This window comes from Brienomyrus brachyistius, chromosome 12, assembly GCF_023856365.1.
Source record: "Brienomyrus brachyistius isolate T26 chromosome 12, BBRACH_0.4, whole genome shotgun sequence".
Lineage (NCBI taxonomy): Eukaryota > Metazoa > Chordata > Actinopteri > Osteoglossiformes > Mormyridae > Brienomyrus > Brienomyrus brachyistius.
The window spans coordinates 12,483,598-12,500,642 of NC_064544.1; the positions used below are offsets into that span (position 1 = coordinate 12,483,598).

The window sequence follows — 17,045 nt, forward strand, 5'->3', positions numbered from 1 at the left end:
GAGAAAAATTTAATAGTAAAAAATGAAAATATATTATAAAATGTGTTTTAATTTTCCCGGTGTAACAATGAAGTATTCCATAAGTTGTTTACATTTATGAGGTTAATTTGGATGCTTTGGAACTGAATGTTTTTTCCAAGACATCGGGAAAAAAATATGCATGTCATCATGCTGCCAATTAAGGCCCTCGAGGTACCTGTTTGCAGTAAGGGCCAAGGAAACGTGTTGTGTAACTCAAACCCCCTGTAAGTACACGAGTTTCCCCACGGCGGGTTCCGTCTCTATGGCGATCCACCCTGAGTTCATTTGCATATTTTATGGCATCGGGAGAGGCCGACTGAGAGGAGAGAGAGGGAGACCGGGGAAAGTAACAGAAGCGGGGTTCAAAGGAGAGCCGGGCAGACCCAGAGGCACTGGTTAGGCGTCCGTCCGGAGCAGCGATGAGGACAAGCTGAAGTCGACAAGGCCAGGAAGCGAGCAGGTAGGAGCAAGGTGGACCTGTTGAGCTCGCCTGGATTTTGTTCTCCAGAGGGTCAGCGGAGAGAAGACACCACAGGGCCACTTCCTGTGGTGACCGAGGTGACATGTCAAGTGGCGAAAAACATGGGGATAGTGTTATCTAATGCGCTAATGACTGTACACTTGTAAACATCGGTGTAGCGTACGTGAATTTCTAAGAGGGTTCCTATTTATAAACATGCTGATGTCAGACACATTGTTATTTTTAAACTTTTGCTGAAACTCTAATTAGAAATATTATTATTTAATAAACCAGATGCAATACTATTAGTTGTTTTATAGTATTCGCTGTCATGTTTTTATCCTTTAATTTTTTTTTTACTGATGTTCATCCTTACTGTAAAGTCCCCTACTAATATTCACAGGTAAGCCAGGCCTGCAATGGCTACGCGTTGCGTCATAGTTTCGTGATTAAGATCCAAAGGCAGGTTACGCCGATGTTTAACTTCGTGGTTCATTCGGCTTGTGAGCATCACGAGCAGCTGCAGTGCTTAGCGGTGCTTTGTGGCCTTGCTCAAAAAGAGGAGTTTCTTTAGCTGTGATTCTCTGGTACATTTACGGGGTGCGCTGAAAAAAACGATGATAAGGTACTGCATGCGGACTCTGGCCTTTAGTGCTGCTTTATACACAGGAAGCTTTTAAATGATTTACCAGTTGTGTGCACTTGTTGGTCAGGGCACAGATGTGGCGGCGTGATGGATCGGGCAGCATTTCTTCTCATGTGCCCCGACACTGTAACAGGAATCGTAGGTAGGGTTGCAACTTGCCACGCGTCGTACCGGCCTGCTCTTTTGGCATTTTACTTTCGTTCTGGTGCCCGAGTTCCCGTACGCTCAATCACTACTGCCTCGAAAAAGGTTTATTTTATTTACAAAACGAATGCTGGATGTCTTGGGGGTTTGTGGGAAATCTACACATATCACACACTGTGCGGCGAATCTGAAAGCAAGGACACCAAATGACTGGCCCACTTTTGAAAACCCTAGTGAATCAAGTCATGTTCAAATCAAAATAGCTCTATATGAAATATTTATGTCATCTTAGCTGCTAGTAAGTGCTTGATGATGTTTTAATAATGTCTTTTGACTTAGGGTCTCATTAGTGCGATGGTGGCTGGTTAATGAATTTACACGCTTAACTTTACGGTCATTAAGTCAGCTGAACCAATGGTCACTTGCAACGCTTTTAGTTAGGAGGACATGATACGCTGAAGAAGAATTAGCAAATTGATGCTGCCATTTTGTCTTTGATTTGATTTTAAAGCTGTTGCTATGTGACGCAACAGAGCGAGTGAGTGAGAGTCGCAGGTTAGAATCAGAGTAGGAGAGAATCTGAGAAGTTTTTTTTTGTGCAGAGAAAAAAAAAGTAGCTTTCAAATAACATTGATTTACAAATAGAAAATTATCCTCTGCATATTTCATGCTTGGTATTTGTCCAGAGACATTTCTGAAGCAGTGTTCTGCATAATGCCTGATGAAATATTTAAGGTAATACAAGACCATTACTATGTCGTGCTGATGGCTTTGCACATGGGGGCCCGGAGAATCTGGGTGACTGGGTTTTAGGGTTTTTATGGCTTGAGGAAGCATTGGGCAGACTTTGGAAAATGAAATGTATATTGGGGACGACTTTCGTGCCACAGATAGTGATGGAAAATCCACAAGCCAGCTTTGCGGTTTCTGGCAGTGCTGAGAGCAGAGGAGGGCGGAAAGTGTATCTCTGACCATCCTCCACGGAGCTGCAGTATCAGTCACGGCCGGAGAATCGATTCGGCAGCTGCAGCACCCCTTACAGTGGCAGAGGGCCACTGCGGTTTTTACGAATTAGCCCGCGAGTAATGAGCACAGCGATTCGGGCGGAATAGATGTGGATTTATTTTTTTTTCTCTCGCTGTCCTTAGAGAAACAAAATAATATTTATCATTAATTATGAATGAAAAATATAAGTGCCTTTGTGTCCTAATTCTGGTTTTCTGGTTTGTGCATTGGGGAATTAAAGTATGCGTCTGTGTTAAATCTTGATTCGATTGATCAATACTTTTTTGGTTCAAAACCAGCAAGACCATTTAAACTAATGAAAATCATTTAATTAACTGTCTAGATAAAAAAAAAACTATCTGGTGTATTTATTTATTTATTTTTATTATTACTTACAAACTTTTGTTTGATCTGACACTTCAGGTTTTAAATGGTGGACTCTAAATGTTAGCAGACAAAAGGCGCCCTCATGTCCTTGTTTGTTTGTTGTTGTTGTTTGTTGTTGTTTGTTTATTTGATGTTCGTTTCTCCCAGCGCTGATTGTGTGCCTCACAAGCTGTGTGCAGGTGTATAATCTAGCTGCCTGTGACATCATCACCCAAACATCACAGCATAGCCCCTGACACTCGCTCAAAAAAAAATCAATAAAAGTAATTATTGCTAAGATCATAAAACCTTCTTTAACAAGCAAAAAGCTGGCAATTTTTGCCAGGGCTGATTCTAAGATTTTTCAAGGTGGGGGTTGGGTGGGGGCATAAAAGGGACCATAATTCATACAGAGCGGCCAACCTTATCCTTAGCCAATGATATGTTTTGAATTCATGATTGACAGAGGAAGGGGCACCCGGTGAGCCAATCAGCTTTCAGCAATGCCCCTCTGGCCCCATCCCCCTGTATATGCCTGGATGTTCACTATCAGCATTAGCGTTGACTGCATACTGTATAGATCTTATGCTTATCTTATATCAGATGCATGCCTCATACTGTAAATTCTTCACCTGACCTTTGACCATGACTCATGGCATACAGTTTCCTTATTGTTAGTTCCCCGTTTTCATGCCCATGCCATACTTATTAACCAGCTTGCGAAAATGCAGGGAAAATGCGACGCAGGTCTGATTAAACATGCGTCGTAAGCAGCTGTGCAATCGGCATCACGGAGCCACATGCACCGCTACCGTGGCCCCAGCTTGCATTGATGCTCGCTCCTCAAATCGGCGCCAGGAGGGCTTCAGTCCGGAAGCGGAGACCCTGAGGAAGGCTCCTTTCAAGTCGTTGTTGTAATTAAAATCCTGTTGGGTTTATTTGCACACTTTCACGCTGTGGCTCGCTCTGACGGAGTGGAGCGCCTGGCACCTGGCCCTTTAGTGATTAACGCGCACAAACACAAACACACAAACGCTCTAAGAAAAAAAAGAGTACCGTGCCTTTAAGACAGTTGACTTCACCTTCTGGTACAAAATATAACATTGTAACATCGTACATGTTTCCTGGAGTCTTTTAATACCTTATTTTATAAAACAGAGACAAATAAATAACCATTGCTGTGACAAAGCAGATCAGAAAGTTCCTGCTTCTTATCCCGTGGCCTTGAGTACAGCCCTTGTCTCCGATTGCCCCAGGAATGACCCTGATCTCTGGTCCTCACTTTTACGTCACTTTGGACAAAGACAGCTGCCAAGTAAATAAATGCAAGATTGAAACAGGATGACGGGCAGGAAGTCGCCTGGAAATGAATCACGGTTTGCAGGCCTTGTAGGTCATGAGGTCATGCGGCTCCACTGGCTCAGAGAGGAAAAACAACACGAACACAAGTGAGAGTTGCAAAGGAGAGGGTTCGTGGTCCTTCACGCAGCATCCTCACTTTGTAATTGGCTATGGCATTGGTGATAGATCCACATGAATTATGCCCGTGTTTGTTTGTTATGATAATAGCGTCTAGAGCCCAAGGTAGGAAATTCAATCAGCCTGACTTTCAATCCCCTTTAGCTCCATTAATTAGTAATGAAGGCAGTGTCGAATCAGCAGAGGTGTGTTTGTCATTGACGGGAACGTCGCGCCGATGCGTGTCTGCCACCACGCCGAGCCTGGAACCGGACGCTGCGACAGACATCCGATTCTGTCCTGATTGTGTTTACAAGCGAGATCCCGGCTCTGCCCTCGGCATAGCGGGGCGAAACACGGAGAAACATGCGCCGCCTGTCGCGGAAGATTTAGACCGTTCACGGCGAGTTTCCGCAGTCTAATTAAAGCGCCGTTCCCCCAATGACGCGGCACCGGCGCGGTGCTAGGTCCGGTGAGCGTCTGCCGGAATCTGTCGGAAGCCCGTTCCAGGTAGGAGCTGGCAATCATGCCCGCATACGACCTCGACATTAACCTTCCCCTCAAGTACCAATTAAAACTTACTGCGCCATGCGCCGTCCCCTTGAACCGCCTTCAAAGTCCCGGCGATTCCCACGTGCCCCGTTCATGCGAGACGCCATCTGCTCCGTTTAAGCAGCGTTGAGCTTCGTCACGGGCGTCGGCCCCCGTCTTCAAACATCCGCTAACAAACGTGGGATTCTTTTTGTGTATCTAACCCACAGCCCGCCCCGACTTATTCGGCATGGATTATGATGTCACAATATGCACTTTTAGCTCGCTGGAGCACGGAAGGGGACAACTGTAGTGATCTTCCTGGGTCTCTACCGTCCTCGAGACGCTTTTTATAAGTGGACTGAAATGAACGTTTGAATTTTAAGAGTTTAAAAATCATGTCACATGTCATCTACCAAATAAATAAAATGCAAATACAATGATCTCCTACCTGCCACTATGGCCCCCACAACCCAGGCTACATGCACAGAACTTGGCACCTGTTTAACATATTTTCTTCTGGTACCTCTTCGTCATACCGTAAAATTCCACCCTCATAAAAACCCCCCCCCACCTCCTCCGCCCATCCATGTGGATCTATTTTCCCTCGTATCCAGACGCATCCGTTGCCGCCTCCTGTCCCTGGTTGGTCACCCCATCTGGGATGGCGTTGCCGTGAAACTGACAGCATCACGGAGCCGGCTCAGCACCATGGCCGAGCTGCTTAATGCCGCGGGCGTAAACGGCGGGACAGGGTGCGGGGACTCCTGCCGGAAAGGCGGTTATTACTCATTAGGCTTGCTGCCATCGAAGTACCCCTCAGTCCCCCCCGCTTTTCCCCGTGCACCTGCACGGCTGTCGGACGCAAGCGAACGGGGAGGCGTATTCCTCTCGCGTGGCGTTCCCGTCTTTCCCCGCCTGACAGCCGCATCCGTGCGGCTAAACAAAGCTGCGGGAGGCTCCATAAGGGTGAGCTACGGAGCACCCAAGCTGAACAGAGGGGTCAGATGAGAGCTGAGTCTTCATACTCCCCCTCCGCCCCCGCCCGGTGTGTCAGCGTTCATTGATGCGGGGGGGGGGGGGGGGGGTGTTTTGGGGGGGGTGAAGCTCTGAGCCGGAAAGCCGAGAGGAGTGTAATGCGAACACGGTGAGCTGCACTGTTTATCACAGGCCAATTTCTAGGTCTTTGAGCTGTCAAGTGTTTCAGATTAAAATACATCACAACTGGCTGGTAGGAACATCTATAGGGCTTCAAAGGCAAGCTTGAGATATTAGGATATGAGGGTCAATCCTGGATGGGAAGCCGGTATAGGGGAAGCACTCAAGCACAGGATGCCTCTATTACAGGTAACTCGCACTTTGATACATGCTGGCGGTGTAACTCACCTTTATTATTGACACCTCAGTCTTAAAACTCAGATAGATTAAATGGAGCTAAAGTGGTAGCCATGGAGTCCATCTGCCTAAAAAATTACATGCAGCTTTTATTTGGCCATAATATTTTTATTAGTTTTTCACCATACGGAGAATTCTGCCGCGGCTCTTTTAACAGCTTATCTTGTACGGGGTTGCAAGGGGGCCTCAAGCCTATCGCAGGGGGCAGGGGATACCCCCAGCGGGAGTGCAGAACGTCTGAGACGGCGTTCAGTCAGAAAGTAGGGGTCTCCAAGAGCTGTGCCGCTGTACGGTCAGCGGATGCAGCTCCGCGCTACATCACCTGCTCTCCTCCTGTGTACACATCTCCTCAAAAGCTGCTTTCGGTGCTTTCACCTTTGACCTTTAATGTAATCTGGCTACTCATACAAAGCAGCTGCGTAGCTCCAACCATGCCATCAGATGTAAACATATTCACCTTATTATGTGCGGCACTGATGAGTAAACCTGCTTACTGGGTTATTTAGATTCATATAGATTCATATAAAAATTCTTTAAGAGAAAACACTCTTTTTATCTTTAATAAGCAGCATCATTATGTGAGCTCTGGTTTTAACTGTATCTCCTGAAAATGGTCTAATTATAGACCATGTTCTTCCTATAAATGCTGTTGCAGGTAAAACTGACTATAACATTGTGACATATTTAAGCGTGAAAAAGACACACGTTATTCGATCTGACACCTGGTCTGACTGAGTACTACGTTTGCATACCAGAGTATACAGACCTCTCTGCATAATGGCTATGCATCCTCAGCCTGAGCTGGGAATAAGCTGGGAATAAGCACACACTCTGTCCAGATGAACAAGAGCCGGTCCCATTGGAACCATCCTACCAAGTCAGTGACTGGTGGATTACCTTCAATGGCATATATATATATATATATATATATATGTTTGTGTTTAATAAAACACGTTTTCCCTCTCCAGGACTGACTAAGAAGCAGTTGCTATAGTGACGCATTGGCAAGGGACCATAAGATAGCCCATAATGGGTCTCTTGGCGCAGCTGCGAGTTTTGCTGTGGAAGAACTTCATCCTTCGAAGGAGACAAAAGGTATGCAGATGTGTGTGAGCTGGGCTGGTTTGTGTGGTGTGCGTGTGTGTGTGCGTGTGTGTGCGTGTGTGTGTGTGTGAGCAGTGGGGTCAGTTTGTAGATGTCTGTTGCAAGGCAGGTTCCCTTTATAGATACACATGTGTTTGGGTCAGTAGGTGTGTGTGTGTCTCAGTCTACTTGTTAATGTGTCTGTTTTATAGATATGAATGTGTCTTGGCTGGTTTGTATGGATGTGAGTGTGTGTTTGGGTCCGTTTATAGGTGTGTATGTCTAGATCTGCTTTTATATGTCTGTACTGGCTCATTTGTAGATGTTTGTGTGTCTTGGCTGGTTTGATCTTCTGTGTGTGTCTTGGTCTGATTGGAGATGTGTGTATATGGATGTGGGTGTCTTAATTGGTTTGTAGGTGTGTGTGTGTGTGTGCCTTGGCTGGTTTGTAAGTGTGTTTACGTCTGGGCTGGTTTGTAGGTGTGTGTGTGTGTTGTATGTTTGGGTCTGTTGTAGATGTGTGTGTGTTGTATGTTTGGGTCTGTTGTAGATGTGTGTGTGTTGTATGTTTGGGTCTGTTGTAGATATGTGTGTGTCTAGTTTGGTTTGCAGATACATGCCACCCTTGCTTTAAACTGTACTCATACCAGTATTATTTAAATAACAATCTACAGCGAATGAGTTCCTGAGTCCTTTCGTTATCACCTCACCTGCCTTCTATTAACAGTAATTTTCTCTCACTCGCTCGCATAATGACCTAGCTAACGACGGCCCGAGTTAGCTGTAATCGAGTGCGATGTCACCAGACTCAGGTGTCAGGCTTACGGGGAAGGAGACAGGGCGATGTGGGGGTCAGTACACAGGGCACTATTTTCATTAGCCTCCCCAGCTTGGGAGTCCCAGTTCCATACTGACTCTGTCCTATTTCATTCCTGGTGGGTGGATCCGAGCTTTGATTTAACTCTAGCCTAGATATCTACCTGCCTGTGTTTTAAATATATCCATAGAGATTGGAAGCGTGTGGGAGAGATAATCTCACAGAGTGCTGTAGAGATAAGGCTCACTGGGGACTTCCGCTACACAGGATACAAGGCGCTAATGAACAAGAGCTAATGAACCGGGCTAAGGTCTGTCTCAGCAAAAACGAATGCAAGCTTTATTCGGAAGGGAAACTCATCGCTGCTTCTTCACATCCCAAAAACCACTCCTTAGTACGATCTGTAACTGAATGCAAAAACTATTTTTTGAGCATCCAGAAAGGTTTTGAGATGGGAAATTTTGGCCGTCAGACATACCTTATCATTAAATCATAAAGTGCTTTGGTATGTACAGGAAAGCCTCTGATTGGGAGCATAATTCGTTCCAGAAACGTGATCATAATCCTAAGAACTCGTATATCAAAGCGAATTTTCCATTATAAATAATGGAAACTCAGATGATTCGTTCCACAACCCAAAAATATTAATATAAAAATGATTAATACAAAATATAAAGTAAAAATACATAAAACAAATTAACCTGCATTTTACCTTTGAAAAGAATCGTGAATGGCGGGAGGGGGACGAGAGAGAGGAAAAGAGGAGGGTTATTTTGTAGGACAAGGAACTTATCCAATGACAGCTGCTTTCGCCTCCTTTTCAATTTCGTGGAAATGTGGATATTGCGTCGTTAAACAGATTAATCGCTTGCACTGCTACACCCTTATTCGGGTGGTGCTTTTCTACTAAGTTTTGACTATACGACTGAGGCACGCTGACTGAGATCGAGCATGGGAAACGATTACCCACAATCCAACAGTGTGCGTGTGTGTGTCTGTGAAAGAGAGAGAGAGAGAGAGAGAGAGAGAGAGAGAGAGAGAGAGAAAGAACCATCGGCTCAGTTGTGATTAAGTGACGCTCGGCAGACAAAGCGTATACATAATGCTCGTATTGCAAGACCTCGCTTGTTTATCAAGTTAAAATTTATTTTAAAAATTTTGCTCATCTTGCAAAACACTCGCAAACCAAGTTACTCGCAATCCGAGATTTGACTGTATTGATTTTTAAATGTGTGGGGGAAAAAAATTCAACCAACCTGGTTAGAAGACAGTTCTGAATATGGAGCCCTTTCATAATTCAAGCGTATTTCACAAGGTGTTCTCTCTCACTCTCCCTGACAACATTATTGCAGCACAAACCTGCTAACATGGAATTGGGGGTAACACCCACCCCAGTCTCATATCCCTGTGGCCACACCCCATCTCACCTGAAACCTTGACACGCCCATTTCTCATCTATCGATTAATAGCCTGAGTTCGCTTATTGTTGAACTATTGGCCGCTTTGGCTACCAGTGGCTCTTGAGCTCTTGTCTGTTGAAATGGAATTGTCAATGTGCCAGAACTAAAGAAAAAGCCTTCATCCAAAGAAGCAGGCATACCACTATATGGGGAATGGAATAATATTTTGATTATTGTAACCTGGAATGATACAAACAGGAAACACTATATTTAATTATGGCTATTAATTATACCGAATAATACTCAAAAATAAATGCAAAAGAAATTCCGAAACAAATTATACAATGCCTAACTCGTCCAGAGATTATCGTGCCTCTGATTTTCATCAGCATGCCATTCCAACAGACAGAGGCATGATGGGAAATCAACCTGCCAGTTGACACAACCAGAGGAAGAGATCAAAAGCACAGGTTGGGAAAGAAGATATAGACATGAATGGCTTAGATTTCTGAGGATGAAATCCACAGACTCAATTTATTTTGCTTTATTTTATCTTGCTTTACAATCCTCACACATTCTTAAAAATACGTTTTTGAAAAATATATATACAGTATTTGGACCAGTATGATGGTAAGTCCTTTTTTTCATTCTGAGTCTGACAGAAGAGTCAGCACCGCTCTTATTTTCTTGGGCTGAACCTGGATATGCAATGACATTTGTTGAAGGTTAAGAACTAAGCGAGTTACAGAAAGAGCTTCTCACAAACAGCTCAAAGCGAGTACAGAGATCTGTATGAAGTGCATCCATCTCTCGTCTCGCTTTTATTTTCTCCCTGGGGACATCAGGGGTGAATTCTGGGAAATGCTGACGTTACCACGTGGCAGTCGTGCTCAGGCTCTTTTGGGAAATGTACGGGGAGGGGAGCAGATTTCAAATGCCTAGGTCAAATTCCGTACATCCACGCAGAAGCTGCGTAAAACCCCAGAAATGAGCCGAAACAAGACAGTCAGGCTCCTGGCCCATCTGGCCAAATCCTTGAAATCGGAGACTTAGCCTGTGGCCACATTCACGGACGCCGTGGATCCTCCACGTTCCTCAAACGCTGCCCCAGTGCCCTGGTGCTTTCACCAGAATACAAGGAATGCAGGACTTCAAAATCCCCGAAATTCAGGCAGGACTGCAAGTGATGTCAACAGGGACCGACTACATCGGTTTTAGCAAATGAGGAGCCATTAAAATTGATAATTAGGTCAAAGATGATACGCAATTAACTGGTTCTGGGTCAGTTGGTAGTGAATCTGTTTACCTTTAGTCTGGGAGAGTGTGCATAAATTTGCATCCGAAGGCAACCAATGCCATCAAGGCTGAGCGGAGGCAAAGACATCTGTCAAGTGTAAATGTCTGTTCCACATTCTATGGGGCTATATGCCGGCTCCACGTTTGATTTCCTACTTTGCTCTGATCGATTGTGTTACTCGTAGCAAAACAGCTGGTTGTCAGACATGCACAGATTCTTTTCGGTCTGAGTGATTCCTTCCTAGGTATGACTTTTGCATCAGGAGATTCTTATAAATATCAAATCATTGTTCACACAACCCTCTATCTTCATGTAGAATTAATTTGCACGGTGATGTAGGCAGGGTTCTGCGGTATGTTGGCCTTGGCGAAGGATACCTGTACCTCCCCTTGGTCATATGGGCTGTGAAAATCGTGTGACAGGTGGCTGGATGGTATCTTCTCTTCTTTGCCTTCAAGCTGTCACACCTAAGAGTGCCTTTGTTAGCCCCATCAAGCTCAGGTGTGTCCAATTTAAAACTATTTATGTTGGCATCACGGGAAGCAGCAGAGAACAATTATCTGTCGGGCTTTTGCGGTTCTCTGTGACTGAAATTGGCTGGTTCTTGGAGTCTGTTATTGAGGCATTAATTTCGACTCTGAAATGTATTCAGGGATTGGAAGAAATGCATTTTATAATGGAAAAGAATATCTTTATGGTTCCTCAATGGTTATGTAAACAATTTCACTGGTAATGAGTTCCAGCAAAATGAGTTTAATGTGATAATGGAGCTTTACAAGCTGGCTCAAGAGTCAAAACACAGCCTGGCAATGTGGGCAAGGGTACAAGCAGCTTCATCCATCCATCCATCCATCCGTCCATTTTCTATATTTTATTTTATACTCTCTTGTCCTATTATCTTTCAAAATTTAGCTGTTCAAAAATAAATGACCTCTCATGTCCACACAGTTATGCTTTCCGTTCTTGCTGCCAGATAAAAAGCTGCTGTTTTGAAATTCACTGATTTCCACACAGTTGGGCTTTTGTTTTTTCTTATTTTTCTAAAGAATAAAGGAAATGACATGACTGCCTTCCCGCTTTCACAGGTGCGCCTGCTAGTCGAACTTATCTGGCCCCTCTTCCTGTTCTTTATCCTCGTCTGGGTGCGCTCCACAAATCAGCCCATCTACCAAGGACAGTGTGAGTATGGCTCTTTTTTTTAGAAAAAAAATCAAATCTTATAAAGTGCTGAAGTCCCGAGTCTTTTCAGCTTCCCATAAAGGTGACTGCCGGTGGGTTGCAATCCACGTATACAGCATCTTGAGGGAAACAGACAAGGTCAACCTTGGCATCTACTGATTCAACAGCACACCACAAATGGGAAGTAGCAGGGGAGCAGTTTACGAGGAGCATAAAGTCAATATTTTTCACAAAAGGTTCAGAGGTTTGGAGCAACCTTCCCGGTTGTCTACTGATATTTGCTTATCTCTTTTGAATGACTATTTTTAACTATTCATTTTATGTGAAGTACAAAGTCTACATGTAAATGTTTATGATGCTGTGTCATTGGTTGCATGCCAGTGGTTTTGTTTCTCGAGCAGATGGATGCTAATCAATAGGGTTGTGTTTTAATGATCCAGTGTGTTTTAAGAGTTTTCTAATGGGCGGAATTGACTTGTGTCCTTGATATGGAGATTTTAGCGTGAAAACCCCCCTGCACCAGAGAAGGAATGAAGAAGAATAAGAACAATATCTGTCTTCTTTCTATATGTGCCCCTCCCAGGTCATTACCGTAACAAGGCCATGCCTTCGGCAGGTATATTGCCATGGCTACAAGGAATGATATGCAATATTGAGAACCCCTGTCTGAGCTCTCCTACTCCAGGGGAGACGCCAGGAGAGGTCAACAATTTCAACTCATCCCTGTAAGCATGCCAACCACTTCAATTTGCTACATGGCTCTTTATCACTTGTGTCAGACTTCTCTGTAGCACAAAATAGCTTTTCTTTATGTGATAACTTACTGCCGGTTTTGGTATAGATATTGCCAGTCATGTTAATTGTGCTATTTTGTTTCTCAGTGAGATCATATTTAGAATGAACTGTGCCTAGATTCAGTGATATCAATTAATGTAATTATGGCTTAATTATTCCATGGCTATTCTTTGGGGGAGGGGGTGTCTTACTGTTGGCTTTCTGGCTTGTTGAGTAATAATTGGTAATGACTGTTATCTGTTGAAATATTGAACGGCAGTGCTTGTAACCGCTTCCTTTTAAAAATCCAAGCCGGTTCATTGCTGAGGAGTTGATTCTGATTGGTCTATTGTAATCTTTCTCTCCATGCTCAGCCTCAGCATGGCGTTGAGCGAATTCCAATCACTGGTGCTGAATACAACAGCGCTTAACAAATATCAGAGGATCTCCGAAGACCTGCAACAGTGGCTTTGGTTAATGCACAATGCCAGCGCCGAAAGTGGTACGTGTGCAAATGTGGGCAGATACCAGGGCTGTATGCGTGTTTTTTTTTTTTTTTTTGCCAAAACTTCTGGTCAAATTCTGCATCAGCAAAACATTAAATAATGAGCTTTGGTTTTTGATTTTGCAATAAAACAATAGTATTTATGTTTTCTATTCTGAAAAAAAAGCTTTTTTCATATTCAATTTCTAATGTTATATTTATTGATTCCAGATGTCTACATTTTGATAAATAGAGTGAAATATCAGAGTAATGCAGCCCTTTACACATATCAGCAGGAATTTAGTCACTGAGCAGGGAGACTATGAACTGGATCAATATTGGGAGCAGATTTATATTTTATATTTATGTTTCTTTGTTTTTTAGAGCCTTATATATTTTTCTGTTCCTTGTTTATACAATTGGCTTTTTGCTGGAATTTCAGTCAGTATCGGGTTATAGTACAGAAAGGGCCCCTTCCGTGATCCTTTAGGTTAAAAATCCATGTCCTTAGATTCTACTTGCTGCTTCCCTTAGCACCTGCATCGAGGTATTAATGCATGCCGAGTACCTTGTGTTGCTCATGAATTCCTGAAACAAAAACTGATGATTATTTATTACCGAATTTGCATAAGGACTGGCAGGTCATTCTTCTTTATATTTGTTTTGAGGGGAGTTTGTTTAGCATTATGTCATTCAGACTTTCATAAGGAACCTAATTTACAAATAGGCAAAGGTCTCTCTGCAGTGTAAAACAGACAATGGGTAAATGCAAATCAGCCTTTTAAAGTCATATGCTTGTAATACTGGAGAGTAAAGCCATCAACTATTTGCACCTAGAAATAATTAATTACAAATATTTTCTGTGCTGAGGGTCTCACGATATCTGATTGTTACATGTATGGAGCATGTAGAGATATCAGTGGAGACAACGGCATTGATGCTTACATGATGAACCAGAAGGTAACAAAATGGTAGAGAGAGAAGACTCGACTTTGGTCCGAACTGGATGTTGATGCTTTTGTCAACTTGTATTTAGGTCTTGAAAAACACAATGTTATAAATGCAGATTCAAATGTTTCCTCACAGACCTTGGGCCCTGTATCACAAAGCAGGATTTCTTGCATAAGATTTAAGGTTAAATGGACTTTAAATTTGTTCACCTACATTTAACCCAGACTACCTTAAATTCCACAAGTTATCTGGCTAAGTTAGAAATCCGGCTTCATGATACAGGCCCATCGCATGAACCATCACTTGGATTAAGTTAATAATGTTTAATCTAGGTTTGGATAGGTTAAGCAGAGAACCAATCTACCATCTCAAGGGGCTATGCCTCTCTGATAGGAAGTACTTCTTAAGAGACTTCAGCTTGGCAGAAGGTGGTCTTTAGTCTGGCAGTCTGGGCACAAGTAGGATGTCGCCCATCCAACGGATGGCATGAGCACGGACTAATCCTCCAACTTGGATAGAGCGAGCTTCAGAACTATGTCCAGATTCAGTTGATTGTACAAACCAAATCTCAAGCCATTCACAATAACAGCTACGGACCATATCCAAGTTGAGGGGAGAGAAACCTGATAGCTTAATTTTTAGTTCAAATAACAGTAACGCCTGTAAATGTAAGCATGTGTATGTGTCTCCAAGCTGCGTTCCCTAGTGTTTTTAAGTCAAATTTGTAAGTCGAAATAATAATAATAATAATAATAATAATAATAATAATAATAAAACAGTAATAATTAAAGTAACTACATACTGTACTGTTGAAGCACCACTGAAGCCATGCAATGCTATCACAGTCGTCACAGAGTACCGCATGTATTTCCATTTTTAATGGAAGAGATGGAAGTTCATTCATAACTACGAATTGTTCGTAAGTCGGAAGTTACGAACATTGTACTTACATTATACGTCCATTCTATCACAAACACGTCCTTCAGCACGCCTGGCAGATTTTTATGTTTACGTTTGACTCACTCTCTGATACACAAACTCACCTGAATGTAATTAGTATTACGCATTTAAACCATAAAAATGCACAAGCTCTGTACCGTACAACAGACGCATCGCACTACACGGCAACAAAGATGCCATAAATCGACCTCTTCCTGTTCCAACCTCATAACAAAAAAAACATCATTTATATTTTGAGCTTTTAGCTTGTTTATGCATATAGAAAAATCCTTGGTGGTCTGGATATTAACTAGAGGACCCCTACAGTGATGGGGTTGGTGAAGTGGTGGGTGGTGGTGGGAGGGGGGGGGGTGGTACATGCACCATTCTAGCCAGTGAGAATATGTGCTTTAACATGTTACATGAAAACTATGATCTGCAGAAGTTCCTCATTTGAACTCATACTTGATCAGCCTGTGGGTGTTCTTTTAAAGTGTAAATATTTCAAAACAACATGCATTTTTAGAGTTTTTATATTCTTAAAACATTTTTAAATGTATCTTAAGTCCAGTTTTCAAGTGAATTCTAAATATTACATAGTTTGAAGGTCAGGAGATAAAATTGAGTAGACAACAGTAAATTAATCTCAGAATAAGGAAGCGGTAACACTATTCAAGGGCACAAATAATATAGTATTATACTATTACTTATGTATTAATTAACCACAAACTAAGTCTTAGTTATATAGTAATCTCGTGTTGATTCATTGAATGAATTGTGACACATGTTTTTATCAAACAGGTACTGTAATTACTATATTTGTTACTATACCCATTAATTTGGTAAACCATTGTGAATTATTGAAGGAACTACTGAAGGAAGAAGTCATGAATAACACTGTGACGCATCTTACCTTAAGTAGCGACTATATGTGTTCATGATTTGCTCATGATTTGTACTTCAGTGGTAACTGAGTTATTTGCTAAGTATTTCCAGCCTCTTGTGACTAATGGATAAAAATTCTCAGAACATCCTTATTTGTGCCCTGTGCTGCCTGAGAAAGGCTCTGGTGCCCAAGATAAGGCTGATGGGTAGATAAATGTACAATTCCAGCAATTTTTCTTTCATTTGATTGGAGAATTGTCCAGAAATACATTTAATTTTATGAAGATCCATACGAAATTTTACGACATTTAATAATACTGCAGTTTTTCCACAAAAACCCTGCCTGTAATTATTAAAAATACTGAAACTTCTCTTACTCTACATCCAAAACTTCAGAGTTATGGCTTCAGTAAGAAAAATGTCCCAACGTGTCGATAAAGGTTTGTTCTTATGGATTAAATCCGACTGATCGGTCTTATCGCCCTCCACTGTGGATAATGTTTAGCAAAGTGAAAAAGTAATATTGATATGTTTGTTGAAATAGAAGTATTATAAAGAAAAGACTGTACGATGTCAAAAAATATAACACAAGAAGCTTAAACTGAATTGTTCTGTTAGTACAGTTAAGTCTTTAGACGATTCAAAGATACGTAGCACTAATATTGTGTGAATAGTATTTGTATACGGTACATATTTCAGGCAGATTTTCTGTGATGCGTATGTATTTAAATGGGCCTTGTGAATCTTATCTGTTTCTTTACTCCTCAATTCAGTTCAGCCATTTTCACTGAAGAGCATTCTGAAGGACAACGAAACTTTCACCGCCTATCTGAGGGAGAACCTGGAGGTTCCATCATCTTCTGTAGAGATCATATTGGCCACACGAATTCTGCCCAACAAGGTCTGTTAGCGTCATTAACAGCCTAGAGTATTAAATATTCAGTGTTTACTTACTCTTGTTAACTCAGAGGACGTAAAAATTAATGAATCCTCAGTGTGTGCTGGTGGTGTGTGTGTGTGTGTGTGTGTGTGTGTGTGTGTGTTTTCTGGATTTATTATAGATTTTTATAATTTCATGCTTTTTGTCGCCAGCAGGGGCGCTGTAGGAACATGGATACCCTAGCAGATTCAGGGGGGGCCCTTAAACATATAAAATTATGAATTTTACTGGGTGGGGGGGAAGCTGAAGTGGCATTTCATCAGGGCACCC

At 42.4% G+C, this 17,045-nt stretch overlaps 1 protein-coding gene across 2 annotated transcripts in view; it reads left to right on the forward strand.

Moving 5' to 3' along the window:
* Positions 1 to 349: 349 nt before the first annotated feature.
* LOC125705061 (phospholipid-transporting ATPase ABCA1-like) overlaps positions 350 to 17,045 on the forward strand; it is a 164,932-nt gene continuing 148,236 nt past the window's right edge. The window contains exons 1-6 of one of the 2 annotated variants that reach the window (XM_048971386.1): positions 350 to 1,269; positions 6,995 to 7,121; positions 11,709 to 11,802; positions 12,386 to 12,527; positions 12,951 to 13,078; positions 16,609 to 16,736. In XM_048971386.1, coding sequence (XP_048827343.1) covers positions 7,056 to 7,121; positions 11,709 to 11,802; positions 12,386 to 12,527; positions 12,951 to 13,078; positions 16,609 to 16,736 — 558 coding nt within the window. In that variant the 5' untranslated portion in view covers positions 350 to 1,269; positions 6,995 to 7,055. Of the gene's footprint in view, positions 1,270 to 6,994; positions 7,122 to 11,708; positions 11,803 to 11,872; positions 12,047 to 12,385; positions 12,528 to 12,950; positions 13,079 to 16,608; positions 16,737 to 17,045 lie in introns of those variants that run through there. The other variant, XM_048971387.1, reaches the window with a different exon arrangement.